The sequence below is a fragment of the Cyprinodon tularosa genome, unplaced genomic scaffold (genome assembly GCF_016077235.1).
Source record: "Cyprinodon tularosa strain WSP-4 unplaced genomic scaffold, ASM1607723v1 ctg298, whole genome shotgun sequence".
NCBI lineage: Eukaryota > Metazoa > Chordata > Actinopteri > Cyprinodontiformes > Cyprinodontidae > Cyprinodon > Cyprinodon tularosa.
In genome coordinates, this window is record NW_024039005.1 from 1,543,372 (window position 1) to 1,567,781 (window position 24,410).

The 24,410-nt window shown below is 39.1% G+C and overlaps 1 protein-coding gene and 1 long non-coding RNA gene across 2 annotated transcripts; one reads left to right on the top strand and one right to left on the bottom strand.

The window, feature by feature from the left end:
- The first annotated feature begins 881 nt into the window (after window positions 1–881).
- On the top strand, window positions 882–17,858 carry LOC119787431 (protein regulator of cytokinesis 1-like). The gene is made up of 14 exons (XM_038291298.1): window positions 882–1,043; window positions 1,360–1,492; window positions 1,576–1,698; window positions 5,823–6,056; window positions 6,855–7,025; window positions 8,928–9,077; window positions 9,162–9,309; window positions 11,754–11,890; window positions 11,969–12,064; window positions 12,200–12,346; window positions 12,450–12,560; window positions 12,643–12,732; window positions 14,504–14,668; window positions 17,574–17,858. Exons 1-14 carry the CDS (start codon window positions 1,033–1,035, stop codon window positions 17,643–17,645), a joined length of 1,788 nt encoding a protein of 595 aa, XP_038147226.1. The 5' UTR covers window positions 882–1,032; the 3' UTR covers window positions 17,646–17,858.
- On the bottom strand, window positions 17,281–24,396 carry LOC119787433. The gene is made up of 3 exons (XR_005281320.1): window positions 24,343–24,396; window positions 24,037–24,138; window positions 17,281–18,105 (listed from the first exon to the last, which is right to left on the bottom strand). It is a non-coding gene; the product is annotated as an uncharacterized LOC119787433 (long non-coding RNA).
- Between the last annotated feature and the right edge of the window lie 14 nt (window positions 24,397–24,410).

The following is a 24,410-nucleotide window of genomic DNA, read 5'->3' on the forward strand; positions in this document are numbered from 1 at the left end:
TAATATTTAAAAATCAGTTAACTTTTTTTCAGTGGCCCTAATCCTCTTACCTAATTTTAAAACCACACAAAGCTTATATGTTTACACCTTGAAGAGCTGATTTTATACAGCTCCGCCTGTGTGAAGATTAAAGTCCTAAAAAGCCTGTTTAGTTGGACCAAAGGATATAAAAAGGACATTGATACCACTTGTACTTTCTGCAACATTTACTCAGAATCTGTCTCTCATCTGTTTTGGTCCTGTGAACACGCCAGGCGTTTTTGGCAAGGTATCTGTCGCTTCATTCTGGACAATATTTATGATAAATTTGAACTTTATTTTAAAGATGTTTTATTTTAAATCACAAAATATAAAAAAGAACTTTATGAACATTTCTTCTTATGTAATCTTCTGTTACTGTTGTCCAAGTTTTATATCCACAAATGTAAAATTATTGTGACTAAACCCCCATGTATTTCTTTTTTAAATGAAGCAACTCCTCCAATGACAAAATGGCTGCTAAAACTATAACTTTATGCTCTAAATTTAAAGTATTTATATAATCCCTTTATATGCTTCTATTTATTATTACTATTTGTACTTTTATTTAATAAATTTTTATTTTTTAGTTATTTATTTTTTATTATTATTATTTTTGCTCAAACCCCTGCTGATTGTTCATTGGAAATTGTTTGTTTTTCTGTATTGTTAAACGTTTTCTAATAAAGTTTATAAAAAAAAATAATTAAAAAAAAAGAGTTGGACCAAGGCTCATATGGAAGCTTCTGTTGGAGAACAAGCAGGGCCGGTGCGATACGTACTCCAATCCACATGGTGGCAGTATGGTGTTAAAAACGGACCGATTCCGGTATTTCAAGCAGCCAATCAGCGCTCAGTTCTTGTTTCGGTGCAGATTTTAAATAAACCAAACCAACGTTAGACAGCCAGCGGGGCCGTTTATCTTTACTAGTTATTTTATTTGTGAGCCACTGAGTTTTTTGGGGTTAGAAAAGTTGTCCCCACCTTTTTGTTTCGGTTTTCTGTGGCAGAGAAATGAGAGTGAGGTTAGTACCGGACTTTTTATTTGTTATCAGGAATCCTGTTTCTTTATTTTTATTATTCATTGTTAGCTAATAAGAGATGCGGTTTGAGTTAAACATTTAACAAGAATATAACTATAGGCTGGTGAAATGTTAACGTGTGAAATGTACCTTATTTTACTGTATTTGTTCCAACTGGATTGAAATAAACTGGATTTAAAGTTTAGCTAGCTAGCATAGTCAGCTAGCTAATATTAGCCTAATAGTTTTAAGGCTAAGCACTGGACTTTAAACTAATTTGTGCTTAATGCGCTCGGCTTTTATTCCCACTCGTGTCCAGTGAAGTCCACGCAGCGGAGTCCGTGGCCTACCTGAACAGGGCTCTGGTGAAGCTGCAGGAAATCTGGGACGAAATCGGGATTCCTGAAGAGCAGCGGCTCCGCAGAACCAACGAGGCTCATAAACATGTAAAAGTGAGTGTTGGAAATCCAAGCAACCAATGCTGGAGTTATTATATGTATTATTAATGTATTTATTTCTGTTTTTAACTCTGCAGGGTTTGCTGGATCTGATGATTGCTGAGGAGCAGGAACTAAAGCAGCGATTATTAAAAAACATTGAGTCATGTAAGAATGCGCTTAGTGTTTTATACAGCGAGCTGCAGCTGCCACCCTTTGAGGTACAATCAAAGTAACTCTGATGGTTTTAACTTTTATTTTCATAAATCCAAAAAACACTTTCAGTAAAGCAGAAACGTACAATTGAACATATGCCATCCATAACTGTTTTCTTTTAGAAAAATACACATAAAAGAATGAGAAAGAAAAATTAAACAGAAAAAAAAACACAGGGGTTTAACTAAAGTTTATTGCTATCAAGTCTGAAAATTTTAAGGCCTTGTTGTTTCATGAGTCATGAAAACTTATAATATAAATTGGAATGCTTGAAAATTTGGAGAAACTTTAAAGAATCTGCACTTGTGGAGAAAGAATTTTCCCATAATCAAAATAATATTGCATAAAAATTCCACATTTTTATGATGAAAAGTAATGCCTAATTTAACTCCTTTATATTCAGAATTAGGAATCACATTTTTCGTTGACTTAATCACACAACTGTAAAAAAGATGTTCTTGTGTTTCTAGATCTTTCTGACAAAAGTTACTTACATTAACATCACATTTAAATCTTAAACTTAAGAACTCTGCACAGTATGGAAAAGGATTAGGGCCAGTGGGGGAAAAAAAAAAGTTAACTGATTTTTTTATTTTATTTCAGTTTAGTATGGGGAAAAAAATCAGAATTCTGACAATAACAAAAGTCAGAATTCTGACTTTATTGAAATAAAATAAAATAAAAAAAAACAGTTAACTTTTATTTATTTATTTTTCAATGGCCCTAATCCTCTTCGTAGCACAGGGATATATATTATTTATAGTTTTAAAATGAACTTCTTTCATGTTTGGTAATATAGGAAATGAGAAAAATGTGGTTCTGACCTTAAGAACTTCCGTCTCTGAAAACACGTTTAAAGATAAGTTCCTCTTAACTGGGAGAGGAAAAATTGTGTTGTTTATGTGTTTGTTATTGTTGTTTGTTATTAAATTTGAGATCCGTAAAATCGTAATTATCTATAGTGGGAAAGATCGGTGTTACATCAGAATATTTAATCATTTCTTTGACCAAATATTTAATGGTTGCTGGAATTGCCCTAATCAGAGATAGAAATGGTTTCCGTGGACAATCTAAATTATATTTTCTTTTAAATACTGTGTAATCCAGAATATCACCCTTTGTGTCCATAAGATGTAAAATGGCCCAGATACCTTTTTCCTCCCATTCTCTGTAGTATAGAGATTTTCTCTTATACAAAATAAATTTCCCTGTGATGGTTAAAGGTACACTATGCAACCGGTGTTGATTTTCCAGCGAGGCTCCCCACAGAGGGCGAAAGTAAAGGTGCACTGTCGTAAATATGCTCAGCTGTTCTCCTGGTTTCTCCGTCAAACCAGGCACGGTTGTTTTGACCTTAGCAGATAGGCGCTGTCCGGAGCCCTTTTCCTCTTTCTTGCCTGCTCCGACATGGGCTTTCGCTGTTTTCACGCTGGTTCCGCCATGATAACTGCACAAAGATCGCCACTGTGCTAGCAACGAGCATGCTTTCAACTGGGGGCGTGTAGCAGTTCTCGCCGTAAAGCAAGACTGACTCTCACGAGACTTCTGAGCCTGTGGGTGCGGGTCGGTGCTCCTGCAATTGCAAGTGCGCTATTTCCCCCACAGACCACCAGGGTGGCCGAGAATACCTTTGTTCAACCTGAAATGACTCATTTAATCATGCAAAACGTTACGGAACACATTAATTAACTGAAAAATGTTGCATAGTATGCCTTTAATGAGGCGCCTTGAAGCCAAATTCTACTGATGATTCTGTCTCACAGAATACTGACACCTGCTGGACCTTTAAAGACACTGCAGGCAGCTTCTCTGACAGACTAAACTGAATTGATTTGATGACTGGGAGCGTTTATCGGCCCTGGCATTTTTTCTTCTACACCGGCCCATTTATGGACACCCTCCCAGAAAAAAAAGAAGCTGGCTTTGGTTATTAACGCCACAGTGACTGCTGCTGCGTAACGTCCACACTTCCACGAAGCCAGCCAGACTCCCACTCAGACACACTAGGTCTACAACGTAAGTGTTGTAAAAACACCAACATAAAACAATCCAATCTAGAGGCAGACAGGCAGTTCTTCAAGAATGAATCCATGAAAGCTCAGCGGCGTGTCAGAGTTCACCGCCAGTCTAGGTGGCAACCTTTGGGATGCAAAACCCCATCATGCACCCCAACAGATTTTTGCAAAATATTCAAACATTAATTCACCAAATTTAAGAGGAACATTGTAGTTTGGTTTAAAGAAAGAATTTTAGTTTTATTATAATTTAGTTTGTTGCAATGATTTTACAGTTTGAAGAAATAGAAAATGACACCATATGCCAACCGTCACAAGGAAGGGCTATATATACTAGCCTCGTTAGACCATCCTGATCTCGCGAGCTTTCAAGGTTTCCCTCGCTAGTCAGTCTGGAGACTCTCCGTTAAAGAAAATTTGGAGCCGTTCACCAAACGAACGTCCAATCAGCGTTGGCTTTGAGGCGGGTTGAGGTGTGACGCAACGAGAAGCGCGACAGTTCAGTCTAAAGAACATGGCGGCTTCAGCCGATGAAACTAGCGTTAGCGTGGCTATCGGGCAAGTTTTATGGGAATTACAGAGTATTCACTGAAAGAAGAGCAAAACACTGCTCTGGAGGCTTTTCTCAGAGGAAAAGATGTTTTTGCTCTTCTCCCGACTGGTTTCAGCAAGAGTTTGATCTATCGATTGGCTCCTCTTCGTCGTCGCTCTGTTAGTACGTCATATGCTTCGTTGATCTGATTGGTTTATTTGGCCCGTCTATCACCAACATAGGCCAATCAGCTAACCAGTATTTTCGCCCCTACCCAAAATTACTTCAACGGAAGGTTTCCAGATGGATATGCGGAGCAAATCCATCTGGTGGAGTCAGGTTATATATATACTGCATGCATCATTTAGGTAGTTAACATTGGATGACTTCTTAAGCTCCTTCAGTTATCTACTGTCACCGGAGCTTCAGCCGGAGAGAAAGTGTTGGGGCCGGTATAATTTAAGGATGGCCGGCCCTCACACGCTGAAATTAGGCCCGGCCCACTGGGGTACATGCCCGGTATCACAGATTACCAGTCCGATCCTGCCTAGTACAATAATATTATTTAAGATATTGTAGGTTATATTGTATTACTTCACATCTGTGTTTAAATTGAAAATATCTTTGATATTTTTGGATGCAGCCAATAAATGTAAATATAAATCATAAAGGGAGAATTTAGGGGAAAACGAATGAGGATTCTTGTGGACTAAGATTTTAAATCATAATTTAAAAACAATAAGTATAGTAAAAACAGTAAATAAAATAAGAGTCAATTTTAAATTGACTAATTCACATTAGTTGAGTGATAACTGAGAGGAACAGGATGACACAACGAGCAAATTAAAATAAAAACGCAACGGCTCCAACATTTTGGTTAATTTTAATGATAAAATGCAAAAGATGAAACATTTTTTTAGCAGATGCATCATATTGACAGAAACACAGTTTATTCAGTCAGTCAGAAACAACTCCTGAGTCAGTCACATGACTTTCTGGAAATGACACGAGCACCGATAGTGTTTTGCTCTACGGGCTCCACGCATGGTCCCATACAGCAGACCTATAAAGTGCTGCTGGCGCGTCTTCCAACTCCTGTTCTTTCCCACTCCCATACCCACACAATTCTCCACAACAACTGATTTTTTCTGCTACACCCGGCTACGCTGCTTCGCTTCTTCTTCTTCTTGTTTACTACTGGTGGTTGGCTTTGGTCGCAGTACCGCCACCTTCTGCTCTGGAGTGTAAACGCTTCGCCTATGAGAAAAAGGAGCAGCGCATGAACCGAACGCAACACACGCGAACCGAACCGAGACAGTTGAACCGAACAGTTCGGGCGGTTTTCATAAACCGTTCTATCCCTACTTTGCAATCACAAAAAAAAAAAAAAAGTTTTCGTTTGTCAATGTGCTCTATCTACAACTCAAGTGGGAAAAGATCGACTGTTTCGTTTCCTTGCTCTAAAGGATGGGGCTGAATAACACAGTTATAAGTAACTTATTCTAATCACAGTGGAGGACCTTTGGCTAACCATCTTCAGTAGTTTTCTGTTCCATTGAAGCGTTTATTGGTTTATTTGCAGGAGGAGGAAGGCTGTACCATCCTGCAGATGGAGAAGGACTGCCGCACTCGTGTAGAAGTGTTGAAAGAACAAAAGAAACAGCGACTGGATGAGCTTAAAGTCCTGGTTGCCAAAGACCGGGAGCTGTGTGACATCATGTGTACCACCCCCTTCACTATTGACCAGAACTTGGTCCCATCAGTGCAGCAGCTTCAGGCCTACAGTAGCTTCCTTGATGAGCGCACCAAAGAGAAGGTAGCTTCAGAGCCTTTTCTCATTCATCCATTTTACTTTTGATCTGAGCTATCTCTATAGTTCTGCTGCTATAGGCTTAGACTGCTGGAGGACATAGGGACCCCTTTTTCATCATTCTGCTTCATTCTATCTCTATTCTCCCACTCTGCAGAATCTGTTAGTTCGATCTCTAACGTTCTGCTCTCTCTGCTTTTTCTCATAGTAGCTTCATCTGGTCTGTTCCTGTTTGGCTGTGACTCCATCCTGGAGAGAAATATCAGCTGTGCTGCTGCCATCAACACCTTTGTTTCTAGATGTTGGAGCTTGGCCTGTTTTCCAGTGTAGTCCTGTTTCTCTGACTGTGACTAACTGGATGTGCTCTCTTCATCCTCTGACATGGGAGCTGGCTCGGAGCACGTCTGCCTGGCTGTGTGTTTCCTGGACGGGGCCGCCTGTGGAGCTGGTTGACAGTTGACTTTTGTATCTATGCTTCTTTTTCTATGTCTGCTTCTGTCTCCTTGAACCCCAGTGGGCCTCAGCAGATGGCCGCTCACACTGAGCCTGGTTCTGCTGGAGGTTTCTTCCTGTTAAAACTAGGTTTTTCCTCTCCACTATCGCTACAAGCATGCTTAGTGTGAGGGATTGCTGAAGAGTCAAAGAGTCGATGCAATCAGCTGGTTTTCCTTAGATAGAAAACTTTGAATCAATCTGACTGGATGATCTGGTGAACTGGAAAGTGACCTGAGATGACATGATGTGAATTGGAGCTATAGAAATAAACTGAATAGAACTGATCTTTAAAATGTCGTTCTTTTCCAGGAGCGTCGTCACGATGAATTCACCAACACCAAAAAGGAGATCGTTGCTTGCATGAACGACCTGGAGCAGAATCCTGAGACCAGTTTTGAGATGGATGTGATGTGCGAAGATGAGGAGGCGTTTTGTCTGTCGAAGGACAACATCACAGCCCTGAAGCTTCTTCTCAGTCAGGTCAGCTCGCTCAAAATGTTTTTAGTTTTATGTTTATAGGCGCCAGGTGATTATTTTATGCTTAGTTTTGACTTTAAGCCATATTATGTATATTTGATATTCATATTAATCCGTGTATCATTCGTTCTTTCTATTTTCAATTGTCAATCAAAAAATAAAAAATTGACTGGTTATTTTGTTTTTTGTTTTTTATGGTTAAACCAAAAACGAAAAAAGGATTTGTTTTTCATATATCAATTCTAAGCTCAGATCAAGAATACGAAATGGAAAAAACGGACAGCAACGCAGAATTTGATTTTAATATTTAATCGGTACAGTTTACGTGACCCGGAAGTTTGGTGGAGCTTTAGCTGAAAAAAACAATTGGCTTACCCCCACCACGTTCGATCAAGCTGCACCAGATAAGGCAGTCGGACCTATCAGCCATGGACAGTTACGCTCGAGGATCCAAGCGTGTGACTCTTAAGGAGGAGGACATGACAATGGAGAAAATCAGCAGGATTTTCCAGGTATAACTTTTTTCTTGAAACTTTTCTGTGCACTGTACTTTTTAACTAGCAACAACAAACAGCGTTCTAGCGTCGCCATGGTAGCCACTTCATCACCCCACTGCCGCGCAAAGAGCTATTTCCGGGTCACGTAAACTGTACCGATTAAATATTAAAATCAAATTCTGCGTTGCTGTCCAATCCGTGTATCATTCGTTCTTTCTATTTTCAATTGTCAATCAAAAAATAAAAAATTGACTGGTTATTTTGTTTTTTGTTTTTTATGGTTAAACCAAAAACGAAAAAAGGATTTGTTTTTCATATATCAATTCTAAGCTCAGATCAAGAATACGAAATGGAAAAACGCAGAATTTGATTTTAATATTTAATCGGTACAGTTTACGTGACCCGGAAATAGCTCTTTGCGAGGCAGTGGGGTGATGAAGTGGCTACCATGGCGACGCTAGAACGCTGTTTGTTGTTGCTAGTTAAAAGTACAGTGCACAGAAAAGTTTCAAGAAAAAAGTTATACCTGGAAAATCCTGCTGATTTTCTCCGTTGTCATGTCCTCCTCCTTAAGAGTCACACGCTTGGATCCTCGAGCGTAACTGTCCATGGCTGATAGGTCCGACTGCCTTATCTGGTGCAGCTTGATCGAACGTGGTGGGAGTAAGCCAATTGTTTTTTTAGCTAACGCTCCACCAAACTTCCGGGTCATGTAAACTGTACCGATTAAATATTAAAATCAAATTCTGCGTTGCTGTCCGTTTTTCCATTTCGTATTCTAGATCTGAGCTTAGAATTGATATATGAAAAACAAATCCTTTTTTCGTTTTTGGTTTAACCATAAAAAACAAAATAACCAGTCAATTTTTTATTTTTTGTTTTTTGATTGACAATTGAAAATAGAAAGAACGAATGATACACGGATTTACACGGATTCACATTTCATGTTATTTCATATTGATATTTAATTTAAATTCATGCGTTATATCAATAATTTAGGTTTAAAACTTATGCACAAGGTTAAAATTTGACTTTAGAATAACTACAGGACGTTATTTAGTGGGAGGAAGGTTGGTGCCTCAGGGTTTTCTGACCGTGCCGTTACCATGCCGTGCTCTGTGAGTCTTAGATTTACGAAAGTTTAGGAGCCATATTTTCGTTTGTATTTGTTTAAGTTGTTTTTTTTTGTTTGTTTGTTTTTTAAATAAAAAAAAAAGCATTACTTCGATGTAAGATCTAATTTCTTTTGGATCCTGGAAGACGTCAGCCACAAAGCTCCAACCTAGAAAAGATTTAGCTTAGATTTCGAAGAAAGAAAAAAACCCTACTGTGTTGTTTGTGTTAATTGTTTGACTAAGGGTTAACATTTTTAGAAATGTACATTTTTGTTATATATTTCCCCCCCCAGTTGCAAGAACGCAAGGCACAGAAGGAGCTCCTCTGTTCAGGTTTCCGCTCTAAGATCCAGGAGTTGTGGGAAAGGCTTCAAGTTCCTCAGGAAGAACGGGAAGCTTTCTCTGAGCACATGGTCAACTCCAAAAAGAAAAACATGGAGGCAGTAAGAAAGCTTCCTGGTCTGTCAGTAAACGCCTCCGTTAACCGGAGCAGAACCAAGTGGTGGTAACATCAGTTCTATTTACAGCTCCAAGCAGAACTGGAGCGCCTGGAGCTGCTGAAAATAAAGAGCATGAAGAGTGTGATCGAGGCCATCAGGGGAGAGATTGCTGTTTTGTGGAAGAAATGCTTCTACAGCGACGAACAGCAGCACGCCTTCACTGCATATCATGATGGTGAATAGATCTGCTTGATTTAGATTTTCAAACAAGTTTAAAAATCAATCCATTGGACTTTGTTTCCAAGTTTGAAGACGTTTCTCTTCCACCCAGGAAGCTTCTTTAATTCAAAAAGTCAGTTAAGTTGCTTTATACAAACAAAGCCTTTAGAAAACATGCAAATTGAAATGGATGAACGGGTCCACCCCTTTGGAATGGGGGTCGTTTGGATCTTTTGTTAGCCTGTGATGCCCCATACCTGTCTATGTCTCTGAACAGTTCGAAGGTATCCCTTCCCGCTATCAACTCCAACCCCTTCACAGGGGAACATAGAACCTCGCCTATTCAGCCAGACCAACAATTCCCTTTAACTGCCCAGTTTGTTCTCTCGCTGTGCGGCCCGGCGCTCTGATGCGATCTACCTGCTCACACTGTACGTCTAAAATACAGGTGGGACTCAGCTCCGCAGTGAGATGGCGCTACTCGGACTCGTCTATCCAGAAGCCAAACCAGTAGCAGAGGAACATGAAGCTCACTAGAGTGAAACGCGCTGCCTTGGATATTTGGGTAATTTAGTGCTGAAAGCCCTAAAAAGAAAAGGAGACGACGTATTTGGACAAAGACATGGCTGAGCTAACGTGGCTACTACGGTCTGACAGTTTGACAGAAAGAACTCCATTTTACTCATTGCCCCCCCTGCCATGCTGCTGGGTTTACATCTGAGAGGAAGAAGAAGAGGAATCCTTGTTTGACCACCTTATGACGGCCGCCTGAATTTCAAACATGTTTGATTTTCTCCCGACCTTAAGATTCCTGATGGGGGGTGGTCGTTAGGGGCTAATTGCCCCTCGTTACCCCCTGTACAGCTACACCACACCATCAGGCTGAAAGTCCGCCCGATCGAAAAATTCTCACACAACTGGAGAATCGTCCCCAAAAGAGCAAAAAAATCAAACGTGTCCGCCCGGCTTAAAGAAGCCAAACGACCTCCATTCCAAAGAGCTGGCCCCGTTCGTCCCTTTCAGTTCGCATGTTTTCTAAACAAAAACAAGGCAAATTGTTGGTGTTAGGATGATTATCATTGAAAATGGTCGAATTTATTACACCTTGGTATTGGCTGCCTGTTGCGCATCAGAACTGATGTTTTTAATCACATTAAGACAGTTCCTCTGTCTGGATAGAGTTATAATCTTCATTCTGTAGTTGCAAATATTTGGAAATGGAATGAGAGCGGCGTCCTTCAGCTAAGAACAAAGGGTGATATTTTGATAAGGCTGGAGCCGTGGATGTCTAATCATCTGCTAACGTGTATGATGTGGGAGACAGAGGTGAGCGGCTGCCTTCCGTACGTTCTAAGCAATTTCTCTGATCGGACTAAGTTTATAATTTCATTCTATTAGAATCTCCTGTCATGTCTCTTGGTTATTTAATACATATAATTTATGAAGTAGGGATGCAGGATATTGGGATTTTGGCCGATATCCGATATGCCGATATTTTAAAACTTATGTAGCCGATAACCGATATCGATACCGATGTTAAAGCTGGACAAAAATAAGTAGTCATTGAAAATAGCGGTTTTGTTATCCATTTCTGACACTTTGAAAAATAATATACTCAAATATATTTTCATATGCTGATATCAAATTGATTTTTAAAAACGCGGTATCGATCTATTTTACTTTCAAAATCTCGTGAAATTTCATCGTTCTGTTACAAACTCTCGTGATATTTTGCAAATTCTTGTGAGATTTTGTTAGTAAAATAGATCGATTCCGCGTCAATATATCAACATATAAAAATATGGCAACATTTGGTGAATTTTCGGGGGATTTCGTAGCATAACGATGACATATAGCAATATTTCATTAGTAAAAGAGATTGATATGGTGTTTTTAAATGGCAATATATCAGCATATGAAGATATTGGGATATTTTAATGGATCAATATTTTTTCCCTCGTCTTTAGAAGTTTTTAAGTCTGTAAAAAAGTGTTTGAGGAAGAGGAAGAAGTAGTATTTTTTATTTTTTTTCTAGACTTTAGAAACTCAGAAGCTGATCAAATATCGGGTTAAATATCGGTGGGCTGGCCGATGTCCGATATTCAGTTTAAAGGCCGATACCGATAGGGGGCCCATTATATTATTATGAAGTGTTGTTAAGAGTTTTTCAGCTTTTCAGGAAAAAGAATCAGGGAGATCGAGCATCAAGGTGCAGAAACACAAAGCCTATTCTAACATTGGGCTGCTGGATAAACGCTATTTCTGACATTTTGAATGAAAAATCTTCCTGGATGGAAGAGAAACGTCTTCAAACTTGGAAACAAAGTCCAGTGGATTGTTGTGTTTTTGTTTTGCTTTTTGGAATGACTGACCTGGATGAATCTTCACCAGCATCAGCTTTAGATGAGTTTGATCCAAGGCAGCGAAGTTCAGAAAAACTTCCCAACTCTTTGTTTCCAGATGTTTTTACTGAGGAGCTTCTGAACGTGCATGAGGCTGAGGTCCGGTACCTGCAGAAGTACTATGAGGACCACAAGGAGCTCTTTATGGGGGTTACAAAGTGGCAGGAAAACTGGGACCTGTACTTGGAACTAGAGGTAAGTTTAATCTTTAAATCACTGATTCTATTCTAAACTTCATGTTCTAAAGTATCTTAATGTGTTTCCGTATTGCAGAGAAAAACTAACGATCCTTCAAGGTTTAATAACAGAGGTGGAAACCTTCTAAAGGAACAAAAGCAGAGAACTCAGCTCCAGAAGAGCTTACCTAAGGTGGATTTTGTTTTTTTAAAGGAAATCTGTAAGATCTGAATTCATTTTTTTAGCTGAAAAGCTACTTTTAGTCAGCAGATAAAATACAGTTTGTTCTCCTGACAGGGCTAACGGGTTGTTAATGTCTCATTTCAGTTAGAGGAGATTTTGAAAACCCAGATCGATGTCTGGGAGCAGGAGCACGGCAGAGACTTCCTGGTCAACGGACAGAAATTTCTCACATTTGTGCAGCAGCAGTGGCAGGAGCACAACGAAGAGAAAGACAGGGAGAAACTGGAAAGGGTATGGCTTCTTTTTCACCTTTTTTATTGCTTTATATTTGAAGCTAAAAAAAATATTTGGTTCATATTTTTACTAAGTGATTTAACTTGATGTCCACTGATAGCAACTGAAGAAAACTAAGCAAACCGAAGAGGAAATGCTGTATGGAACAATGACGAGAACGCCATCGAAGCGGTGGATTGGAGGCACTCCCACACCTGGAAAGATCAGAAAGGTGAAATATTTTCAGAAATATGACGCTGGTCTGATTTAATGGCAGCGAATAGAAACAAACATGTATTCCTCTCTTGGTTTAGATCAACGGGCCCTCGACTGTCTCCACTCCAAACAGCTTTCTTAATGCAGGCCAGACGTTTACACTGAAACCACCTCCATCTGCCAGCAAGGTAGGACCTGATCTTAGCCTGAAACTGCAGAATGAGGAGAAAGTTTCTGTATATTTACTGAAAATACTCCAGCTTTGAGTTTTCTGTTATCTTTACGCTGCATTTACAGGTGCTGGTCATAAAATTAGAATATCATGAAAAAGTAGATTGATTTCAGTAATTCCATTTAAAAAGTGAAACTTGTATATTATATTCTTACATTACATACAAACTCATATATTTCAGATGTTTATTTTGTTTAATTTTGATGATTACAAATGACAACAAATGAAAATCTCAAATTCATCATATCAGAAAATTAGAATATTACTGAAGACCAATAAAAACAAAGGATTTATAGAAATGTTGGCCAACTGAAAAGTATGAACATGAAAAGTATGAGCATGTACAGCACTCAGTATTTAGTTGGGCCTCCTTTGGCCTGTATTACTGCAGCAATGCGGCGTGGCATGGAGTCGATCAGTCTGTGGCACTGCTCAGGTGTTATGATAGCCCAGGTTGCTCTAATAGTGGCTTTAAGCTCTTCTGAATTGTTGGGTCTGGTGTATTGCATCTTCTTCTTCACAATACCCCATAGATTTTCTATGGGGTTAAGGTCAGGAGAGTTTGCTGGCCAATTAAGAACAGGGATACCATGGTCCTTCAACCAGGTACTGGTAGCTTTGGCACTGTGTGCAGGTGCCAAGTCCTGTTGGAAAATGAAATCTGCATCTCCAAAAAGTTGGTCAGCTGCAGGAAGCATGAAGTGCTCTAAAACTTCCTGGTATGTGGCTGCGTTGACCCTGGACCTCAGAAAACACAATGGACCAACACCAGCAGATGACATGGCACCCCAAACCATCACTAACTGTGGAAACTTTACACTGGACTTCAAGCAACGTGGATGAAGTGCCTCTCTTCTTTTCCTCCAGACTCTGGGACCTTGATTTCCAAAGGAAATGCAAAATTTACTTTCATCAGAGAACATGACTTTGGACCACTCACCAGCAGTCCAGTCCTGTTTCTCTTTAGCCCAGGCAAGACGCTTCTGACGCTGTCTGTGGTTCAAGAGTGGCTTGACACAAGGAATGCGACAGCAGAAACCCATGTCTTTCATACGTCTGTGTGTGGTGGTTCTTGAAGCACTCACTCCAGCTGCAGTCCACTCTTTGTGAATCTCCCCCACATTTTTGAAGGGGTTTTGTTTCACAATCCTCTCCAGGGTGCGGTTATCTCTCTTGCTTGTACACTTTTTTCGACCACATCTTTTCCTTCCCTTCGCCTCTCTATTAATGTGCTTGGACACTGAGCTCTGTGAACAGCCAGCCTCTTTAGCGATGACCTCTTGTGTCTTGCCCTCCTTGTGCAAGGTGTCGATGGTCGTCTTTTGGACAACTGTCAAGTCAGCAGTCTTCCCCATGATTGTGTAGCCTATAGAACTAGACTGAAAGACCATTTAAAGGCTTTTGCAGGTGGTTTGAGTTAATTAGCTGATTAGAGTGTGGTACCAGGGGCCATCAATTTTGAACCTTTTCACAATATTCTAATTTTCTGATATGATGAATTTGAGATTTTCATTTGTTGTCATTTGTAATCATCAAAATTAAACAAAATAAACATCTGAAATATATGAGTTTGTATGTAATGTATGAATATAATATACAAGTTTCACTTTTTAAATGGAATTACTGAAATCAATCTACTTTTTCATGATATTCTAATTTTATGACCAGCACCTGTAAAAGCAAAACCAAATGAGTAAGAAAATAATCCCTGCCTGGTCTGGTTGTAGAGTCTTGGCCTGCGAACACCAGGACATGGAAAGACGCCGCGTGCGCTAGAGAGGAACAAGGAAAACATCTCCAATATCAGAAACACTCCATGTGGAACACCAAGGTCTCAGGATACACAAGATGTCACCTTGAACTCTATTGCCGGCTCCTATTCGGAATTTGCGGTAAATGGGGTTTAAAATCTGTCTAGTCCACAGGTGTCAAAGTGGTTCCAGAAAGGGCCGTGTGGCTGCTGGTTTTCTTTCCACCCAAGCAGTAGCACACCAGACTCTATTCATCCCATCAAGTCATCAGGTTAAGACTAGACTCACCTTGATGAGATGACTGGAGTCTGGATCTACTGCTTGGGTGGAAAGAAAACCAGCAGCCACACGGCCCTTTCTGGAACCACTTTGACAGCCCTGGTCCAGTCCTTCATAGTGGGGTTCATGGTGGAAGATTCTGCCGGCTGTCAAAAAGGCTTTTTAATGTCCGACCGGCGACCCAAACGTCCCGCCTGCTAAAATAATCTGTATTCTTTTTAAACTAGTCAGGGAACGAGTGCTGCCCGCCTCACAGAACCGTTTTCTCTGTTTTTTTTTTTAAACTATGATTCTGCATCTTTTGGGTAATTTATCAGTTAAAGTTATTAATACCTGTAATACTTTAAAATGATAAAACTTCATTAAAACTCTTCCAACATAATTTGTTTTTGTTTTTAAAGAGGAAAATCTTACGATATGGCCATAAAAAAACAACACAAAAGAATATATTCGTCTTAAAATAAATGTATTTTCATAAACTTCTGTTGAAGTAATCTGAAGTTAAAAGCCACACTGCAAAAAAATAAATCTAAATAATTTTTTTTTTTTTTTTTTTTTTATAAGTGCATTTTTTCTTGAATTAAGGATTTAAGTGAGACGCTTTGGAAACGGAACAAAACAATTTACACTTAAATAAAAAAATTACATTGTCTTATTTCAAGTGCATAATATCTAAAAGCCTTATTGTAAGAGTAGAAATACTCATTCCGTTGGCAAATAATCCTAATTACCTGCTCAAATTAAAGGTAAATTCACTTAATTTAAGACATTTTTACTAATTTTGAGATAAACCAAGCAGAAATCTACAGCCAGTTTCACTGCAAAAATGTCATAGAAATTAGTAAAAATGTCTTAAATTAAGTGTATTTACCCTTAATTTGAGTCGGTAAATAAGATGATTTATCAATGGAATTAATATTTTTACCCTTAAATGAAATAATGACATAATTTGCACTATTTTGCACAATATTCTTGCTCCACTGGCAAAGTGTCTCTCTTTCCTCCTCAATTCAAGGAAAAAGTCACTTATTTTAAGAAAAAAATTTACTTCGTTAGATTTAGATTTTTTCCAGTGTTGAAATATCTAAACTGTCGTCACATTTATATTTAGTGCCTTTGGGCTTCATCTAAGAAACACCTCATTTTATTAAATGTAATCATCTATCTGATTGTAGAAGACCGTTTTTGTTTGTTTGTTTTAAGGTTTTTAAACAAGTTTAAACCTAAATGTTTTCTTAAACAGTAGAAGTTTTTCTTGGATCAGAAGCAGAAATGATTGGATTGTTTTTTTTGTTCATAAAGCTGCTATCAGGCCTCTGCTTCAGTCCTCAGCTGCTCCTCTAATACTTATTGGTGTTTAGTTTCCTGAACTAATTTGAATCTACAGCAGAAAGCGTGTAGCCTCGTGAGACCATCCTGATCTCGCGAGCTTTCAAGGTTTCACTCGCAGATCAGTCTGGAGACTCTCCGTTAAAGAAAATTTGGAGCCGTTCATCAAACGAACGTCCAATCAGCGTTGGCTTTAAGGCGGGTTGAGGTGTGACGCAACGAGAAGCGCGACAGTTCAGTCTAAAGAACATGGCGGCTTCAGCCGATGAAACTAGCGTTAGCGTGGCTATCGAGCAAGTTTTATCTGAATTACAGAGTATTTCTTCAATGAAAGAAGAGCAAAACACTGATCTGGAGGCTTTTCTCAGAGGAAAAGATGTTTTTGCTCTTCTCCCGACTGGTTTCAGCAAGGGTTTGAGTGCTCCCTAGCTCTATTAGTACGTCATATGCTTCGTTGATCTGATTGGTTTATTTGGCCCGTCTATCACCAACATAGGCCAATCAGCTAACCAGTATTTTTGCCCCTTCCCAAAATTACTTCAACGGAAGGTTTCCAGATGGATATGCGGAGCAAATCCATCTGGCGGAGTCAGGTTAGAAAGCGTGTTGATTGGAATCTTTCATCATAACCACACAGAAACAAAAACTCACAATGAAAAAAAATATTTAATCTAAATTATTCATTTTTTTTTCGTAAAATAAGTGCATTTGTTCTTGAATTGAGGAGCTAAGTGAGACACTTTGCTAATGAAACAGACAATTTAGATTTACGGTAAAATAAGAAAAAAGAAATTGCAGTGTCTCATTTCAACTGCATATTATCTAATTATCTTATTTTAAGAGTAAATCTACTGATTCCTTTGGCAAATAATCTTATTTACCTGCTCAAATGAAGGGAAAATACTCATAATTTAAGATATTTTTACTTATTTCTAGGCTGTTTTTGGTTAATGAAATGAAACAAATGGAATTTATAAAGTGGGAAAGTAGATGTGGATAAATGCCCCCCCCCCTCACTCTGCTCACTAACGGCTGTTTTCTCCTGTTCCCCCCCCCCCGCCGCTGGCGGCTCTCACCTTTATTACTGAAAACAACTCGTCACTTTTCCACGAGCTGGGACTGATTGTGCAACCAAAATTACTCGATTTCCTGTTGGAACATTTCTTTATTAAATTCACAAATCTTAACAGAGACTAAACAGAATGTAGAAAATCATTCTTCAGTTTTTAAAGCAGATATTGACCCTTTTTTAGCTAACTGCTTAATTTCCTTCCTGGAAAGGTAGAAAATGGCGAATGGGCACAAAGGTCAGCAGGTCAAATCCAAACAAACATTTAAACAAAATAATTCAGGCAGTAATTGCAGAGCAAACAGAATCTTTATATTTGGAACATTGTCCTTGTTTTCTGTCATTCATAAAGTTGATGTTTGGTTGCAGAGGGATCTCTCCAAAGCTGCGAAATCGAACCTGAAGACGGGATTTCTGAACTCCACTGTGAGCCAGCAGTGAGGGAGTCGGTCCGTCGGATGGAGGCTGTTCGGTGTTCAGGATGAGAGGGAACTTTTAAAATGTTATTTTACTCTTGTTAGGATTTTATTCCAGCCTTGCCACCATGCCCCCCCCTCTGTATATGTTTCTGTGGCTGTTTATTTAAAGCTCCGTCCTTTTTTACATTAAATGTTTCTTTTTTTTAAATCAATATGCAAATAAAAAAAAAAATCAGAAACGTATTTGAACAAAGTCTGATTTTTGATATCAAACATTTTAATTTCTGCAGCAGCTTCAGTTAAATAATGATTTAAGCCAGATCTAAGTCAAACAGACGATCAGCCGCCTACGCCATGCGTGTCATCAGCTCCTCTAGCGCTCGCTCACGGTGGTTTTCATGAACAAGCAGCACTTCTTTGATCGCGCTTTGCTGGAAGCCCATCTCATTAAACTGAGTCAGCAAACGCAGGAACTCTGCAGCCTGGAAGAGAAACAGACGTACTTTAATAATCCCAGAGGGAAATTACTTCAACAAGAAACAAGGATTAGTAAGGAAAATCAAACCGCTGTGCATTTTAATACATTAGAACAAATACAAATATAATAGTTGTATACAAATGTAAATATTGCACAAAACTTCAGAAATATGTTGGTGAAATTGCTGTTTTTGTGCTGTAAGGGGCTGTGATGTTGCTTTAATATCTGCCACACTAGAAAAAATTGAAATCTACATAAGTCATTTTTTCTTAAAATAAGTGGATTTTTTCTTGAATTTTGGAGGTTAGTGAGACACTTTGCCAATGGAATAAGACAATTTACATTTAAAATAAAAACAAACAAATTTATTGTTTTATTTCAAGTGCATATTATCTACAGGTGCTGGTCATAAAATTAGAATATCATGAAAAAGTAGATTGATTTCAGTAATTCCATTTAAAAAGTGAAACTTGTATATTATATTCATACATTACATACAAACTCATATATTTCAGATGTTTATTTTGTTTAATTTTGATGATTACAAATGACAACAAATGAAAATCTCAAATTCATCATATCAGAAAATTAGAATATTGTGAAAAGGTTCAAAATTGATGGCCCCTGGTGCCACACTCTAATCAGCTAATTAACTCAAACCACCTGCAAAAGCCTTTAAATGGTCTTTCAGTCTAGTTCTATAGGCTACACAATCATGGGGAAGACTGCTGACTTGACAGTTGTCCAAAAGACGACCATCGACACCTTGCACAAGGAGGGCAAGACACAAAAGGTCATCGCTAAAGAGGCTGGCTGTTCACAGAGCTCAGTGTCCAAGCACATTAATAGAGAGGCGAAGGGAAGGAAAAGATGTGGTCGAAAAAAGTGTACAAGCAAGAGAGATAACCGCACCCTGGAGAGGATTGTGAAACAAAACCCCTTCAAAAATGTGGGGGAGATTCACAAAGAGTGGACTGCAGCTGGAGTGAGTGCTTCAAGAACCACCACACACAGACGTATGAAAGACATGGGTTTCTGCTGTCGCATTCCTTGTGTCAAGCCACTCTTGAACCACAGACAGCGTCAGAAGCGTCTTGCCTGGGCTAAAGAGAAACAGGACTGGACTGCTGGTGAGTGGTCCAAAGTCATGTTCTCTGATGAAAGTAAATTTTGCATTTCCTTTGGAAATCAAGGTCCCAGAGTCTGGAGGAAAAGAAGAGAGGAACTTCATCCACGTTGCTTGAAGTCCAGTGTAAAGTTTCCACAGTCAGTGATGGTTTGGGGTGCCATGTCATCTGCTGGTGTTGGTCCATTGTGTTTTCTGAGGTCCAGGGTCAACGCAGCCACATACCAGGAAGTTTTAGAGCACTTCATGCTTCCTGCAGCTGACCAACTTTTTGGAGATGCAGATTTCATTTTCCAACAGGACTTGGCACCTGCACACAGTGCCAAAGCTACCAGTACCTGGTTGAAGGACCATGGTATCCCTGTTCTTAATTGGCCAGCAAACTCTCCTGACCTTAACCCCATAGAAAATCTATGGGGTATTGTGAAGAAGAAGATGCAATACACCAGACCCAACAATTCAGAAGAGCTAAAAGCCACTATTAGAGCAACCTGGGCTATCATAACACCTGAGCAGTGCCACAGACTGATCGACTCCATGCCACGCCGCATTGCTGCAGTAATACAGGCCAAAGGAGGCCCAACTAAATACTGAGTGCTGTACATGCTCATACTTTTCATGTTCATACTTTTCAGTTGGCCAACATTTCTATAAATCCTTTGTTTTTATTGGTCTTCAGTAATATTCTAATTTTCTGATATGATGAATTTGAGATTTTCATTTGTTGTCATTTGTAATCATCAAAATTAAACAAAATAAACATCTGAAATATATGAGTTTGTATGTAATGTATGAATATAATATACAAGTTTCACTTTTTAAATGGAATTACTGAAATCAATCTACTTTTTCATGATATTCTAATTTTATGACCAGCACCTGTAATTATCTTACTTCAAGAGTAAATATCCTCATTGGCAACTAATTCTTATTTACCTACTCAAATTAAGGGTAAATACACTTAATTTAAGACATTTTGACTTATTTCTAGATTTTTTTGCAGTGCAACGGCTCATTGTTGTTTTGGTCCTAAGCAATATAGTTCAAATCAGGCCAATCAAGCAAAGTTTAAATCCTGGAAAATAAAACTCATATTTCCAAAAGAAAGTATGAAGGAAAATAAAAACTAATATTTTTGGGTGGGCTGCTAATTGTTTATATTTTTCAGTGGTGTCAAAAGTTCACACATTTGTTACTTCAGTAGAAGTATAGATCCTGCAGTTTAAAAATACTCTGGTAAAAGTTGAAGTATCAACTTGACCTCTTTACTCAAGTAAAAGTGAAAAAGTATGAGCTCCAAAAACTACTTAAAGCAGCGGTCCCAAACCGCGGGGTCGGTCATTTCGTACCGGGCCGCACAGAAAAAAAAAAATATATATATATATATATTTATGATTTCTCGACGATCAGAGTCTGAGTGATGTTTTATTTTGAAAAATATAAGACATTGGGGTATTATCTCCCAATTACATCAGTGCATCTGTACGGAAGAGGATTAGGGCCACTGGGAAAAAAAAAATAAAGTAAACTGATTTTTAAATTTTATTTCAGTTTAACATGGGAAAAAAGTCAGAATTATGACTTTTTCCCATACTATACTGAAATAAAATAAGAAAAATCAGTTTACTTTTTTTTTCCCCAGTGGCCCTAATCCTCTTCCGTACAATTTGTGCCTCTTGAGGATAATTCAGTTCAAGACGCATCATATCTACAGTGATGGGACTAACGGCATTGAAAGTAACTTGTTTTAGTAATTACTTTGACTGTAACTATAACGTAGTTACCATTGCAGACACCCCGTTACTGCGCATTACTCAGGTCGCACAATGAACCTTTTTTCATGATGGGACTCGTGCGCGCCTTGTCATGAGAGAGGGGAGGATGAGAATGGCTGATGTATAGTGAGATTCCGTCTGTCAGTTGAATAGGTGGGTGTTTCTGCTGGCGGGTGTTAACGTACAGCACACACAGAGAGATGGAGAGTGAGGAGGACTCCAGCAGCAAAACAGCGTTTTCCACATGGAAATACCGGTGTTACGTCGAGCTGCGTTTCCCCATCAGATACGGTTTCCTCTGCATCTCCGCACAGCGCAGGCGGCACGATTCACAGCGCAAGCGACAGGAAACGCGCATGCTCGCTAAAGGCGCGCAACAGTCGCCCTGTGCTCGCGCCACAGGAGAACTATGGAGAGCGTGAACGATCAAATGATAGCTTATATGGAGAAAGAGAGAAATCTGGATGGATGGATACTCTGCCTTTTCAACCTACTGTATTTTTTATTTTAAACATATTTGATGGCCTTTGTGGCAGGGATAAAGATCCATATTTTATGTCACACACAGAGTATAGATCTAGATAGATAGATGTTGCAGTATCTATAACGGCCCAAACACACAGGATTTCTGAATTAGACATCCCCAGTTAATAATTTCATTCACTCACCAGATCTGAATGTCCTGTTATAAAACTTCCCATGGCGTTCCCCTCTGATGTCATTTACGTTGAGTTGCAATAAATGCTAAACTGTCTGCAGGTTCTTGTCTTTGTCGTCCGCTCTATTCAGCTGGCTTTGGAAACACGGCGAGAAGGTGGGGGCCGGGTGTGAGGGTTACGGGGGCGAGAAACGCAAAAGTAACGCAATAGTTACTTTTACTAGTTACTTTTATTGTGGAGTAACTCAGTTACTTTTTGGGAGAAGTAACTATAACTAATTACTTTTTCAAAGTAACGTGCCCAACACTGCATATGTATAACATCTTTATGAAGTGGGATTTTCTGCGGTTACAGCGACCAAAGCAAAGCTACGGAGCAGACTGGACATCAGGAGCACACTTGGTGTGTCATTGTCTCCGATTACGCCTCGATGGGACCGGCTTGTTTCAGAGAAACGGGTTCAGGGCTCCCGCTAATTCAAGATAATTGTGAGTTTTATTTTTAAGCTGTTTGTATTTGATTTTATGCCAGTCGTATCATTTTATTTGAAACATTAAACCGAAGCCAAGAGTAACGAGTAACGTTTGTTTTAAAAATGTAAGGAATAGAAAATGTAATGAGTAGAAGTCAGAAGTAGGAAGAAAAAAAAGTAATTGAGTAAAGTATGGATACCTAAAAAGTGTACTTTAGTACAGTAACAAAGTATTTGTACTTTGTTTCTTGACACCTCTGACCTTTTTTCACTGAAATGTGAACATACAGGTGCTGGTCATAAAATTAGAATATCATGAAAAAGTAGATTGATTTCAGTAATTCCATTTAAAAAGTGAAACTTGTATATTATATTCATACATTACATACAAACTCATATATTTCAGATGTTTATTTTGTTTAATTTTGATGATTACAAATGACAACAAATGAAAATCTCAAATTTATCATATCAGAAAATTAGAATATTGTGAAAAGGTTCAAAATTGATGGCCCCTGGTGCCACACTCTAATCAGCTAATTAACTCAAACCACCTGCAAAAGCCTTTAAATGGTCTTTCAGTCTAGTTCTATAGGCTACACAATCATGGGGAAGACTGCTGACTTGACAGTTGTCCAAAAGACGACCATCGACACCTTGCACAAGGAGGGCAAGACACAAAAGGTCATCGCTAAAGAGGCTGGCTGTTCACAGAGCTCAGTGTCCAAGCACATTAATAGAGAGGCGAAGGGAAGGAAAAGATGTGGTCGAAAAAAGTGTACAAGCAAGAGAGATAACCGCACCCTGGAGAGGATTGTGAAACAAAACCCCTTCAAAAATGTGGGGGAGATTCACAAAGAGTGGACTGCAGCTGGAGTGAGTGCTTCAAGAACCACCACACACAGACGTATGAAAGACATGGGTTTCTGCTGTCGCATTCCTTGTGTCAAGCCACTCTTGAACCACAGACAGCGTCAGAAGCGTCTAAAGAGAAACAGGACTGGACTGCTGGTGAGTGGTCCAAAGTCATGTTCTCTGATGAAAGTAAATTTTGCATTTCCTTTGGAAATCAAGGTCCCAGAGTCTGGAGGAAAAGAAGAGAGGCACTTCATCCACGTTGCTTGAAGTCCAGTGTAAAGTTTCCACAGTCAGTGATGGTTTGGGGTGCCATGTCATCTGCTGGTGTTGGTCCATTGTGTTTTCTGAGGTCCAGGGTCAACGCAGCCACATACCAGGAAGTTTTAGAGCACTTCATGCTTCCTGCAGCTGACCAACTTTTTGGAGATGCAGATTTCATTTTCCAACAGGACTTGGCACCTGCACACAGTGCCAAAGCTACCAGTACCTGGTTGAAGGACCATGGTATCCCTGTTCTTAATTGGCCAGCAAACTCTCCTGACCTTAACCCCATAGAAAATCTATGGGGTATTGTGAAGAAGAAGATGCAATACACCAGACCCAACAATTCAGAAGAGCTAAAAGCCACTATTAGAGCAACCTGGGCTATCATAACACCTGAGCAGTGCCACAGACTGATCGACTCCATGCCACGCCGCATTGCTGCAGTAATACAGGCCAAAGGAGGCCCAACTAAATACTGAGTGCTGTACATGCTCATACTTTTCATGTTCATACTTTTCAGTTGGCCAACATTTCTATAAATCCTTTGTTTTTATTGGTCTTCAGTAATATTCTAATTTTCTGATATGATGAATTTGAGATTTTCATTTGTTGTCATTTGTAATCATCAAAATTAAACAAAATAAACATCTGAAATATATGAGTTTGTATGTAATGTATGAATATAATATACAAGTTTCACTTTTTAAATGGAATTACTGAAATCAATCTACTTTTTCATGATATTCTAATTTTATGACCAGCACCTGTAAAGTTCGATCACCTTGCTCTCGCAGTTCTGAAACATCTCCAAAGCCTCCTCCACTTGTGCTTCATCGTAGCCCAGCTCACAAAGATGATCACAGGCAACCAGATACTTTAGGACCTGAAAAACAATCAGGACTTCATAAGCAAACCTTCTACATCTGTGTACCGTTTGGAAAATAATTTTAAACGTGAATCAGTTTTATTGGGACGATACCTTCTAACCTGCTATGGATAACCTTGTTTTGGGATGAGGAATAAAAGCAACCAGTAGGGATTAAATCAGGGATTATTAGCGCGTATGAGAAGCTGTATAGAAGCCAACCTTCTCTGGGCTCTGGCAGCCTGTTTTCTGCAGGCCAGATGGCGGTAAAGTAATTATCCTTTTTCTGT

Excerpts from the sequence above, each read along its gene's own strand:
- LOC119787431 (XM_038291298.1), top strand. Across the intron at positions 9,310-11,753 it reads CTTCACTGCATATCATGATG|ATGTTTTTACTGAGGAGCTT; the intron begins GTGAATAGATCT and ends CTTTGTTTCCAG. Across the intron at positions 12,561-12,642 it reads CACCTGGAAAGATCAGAAAG|ATCAACGGGCCCTCGACTGT; the intron begins GTGAAATATTTT and ends CTCTTGGTTTAG.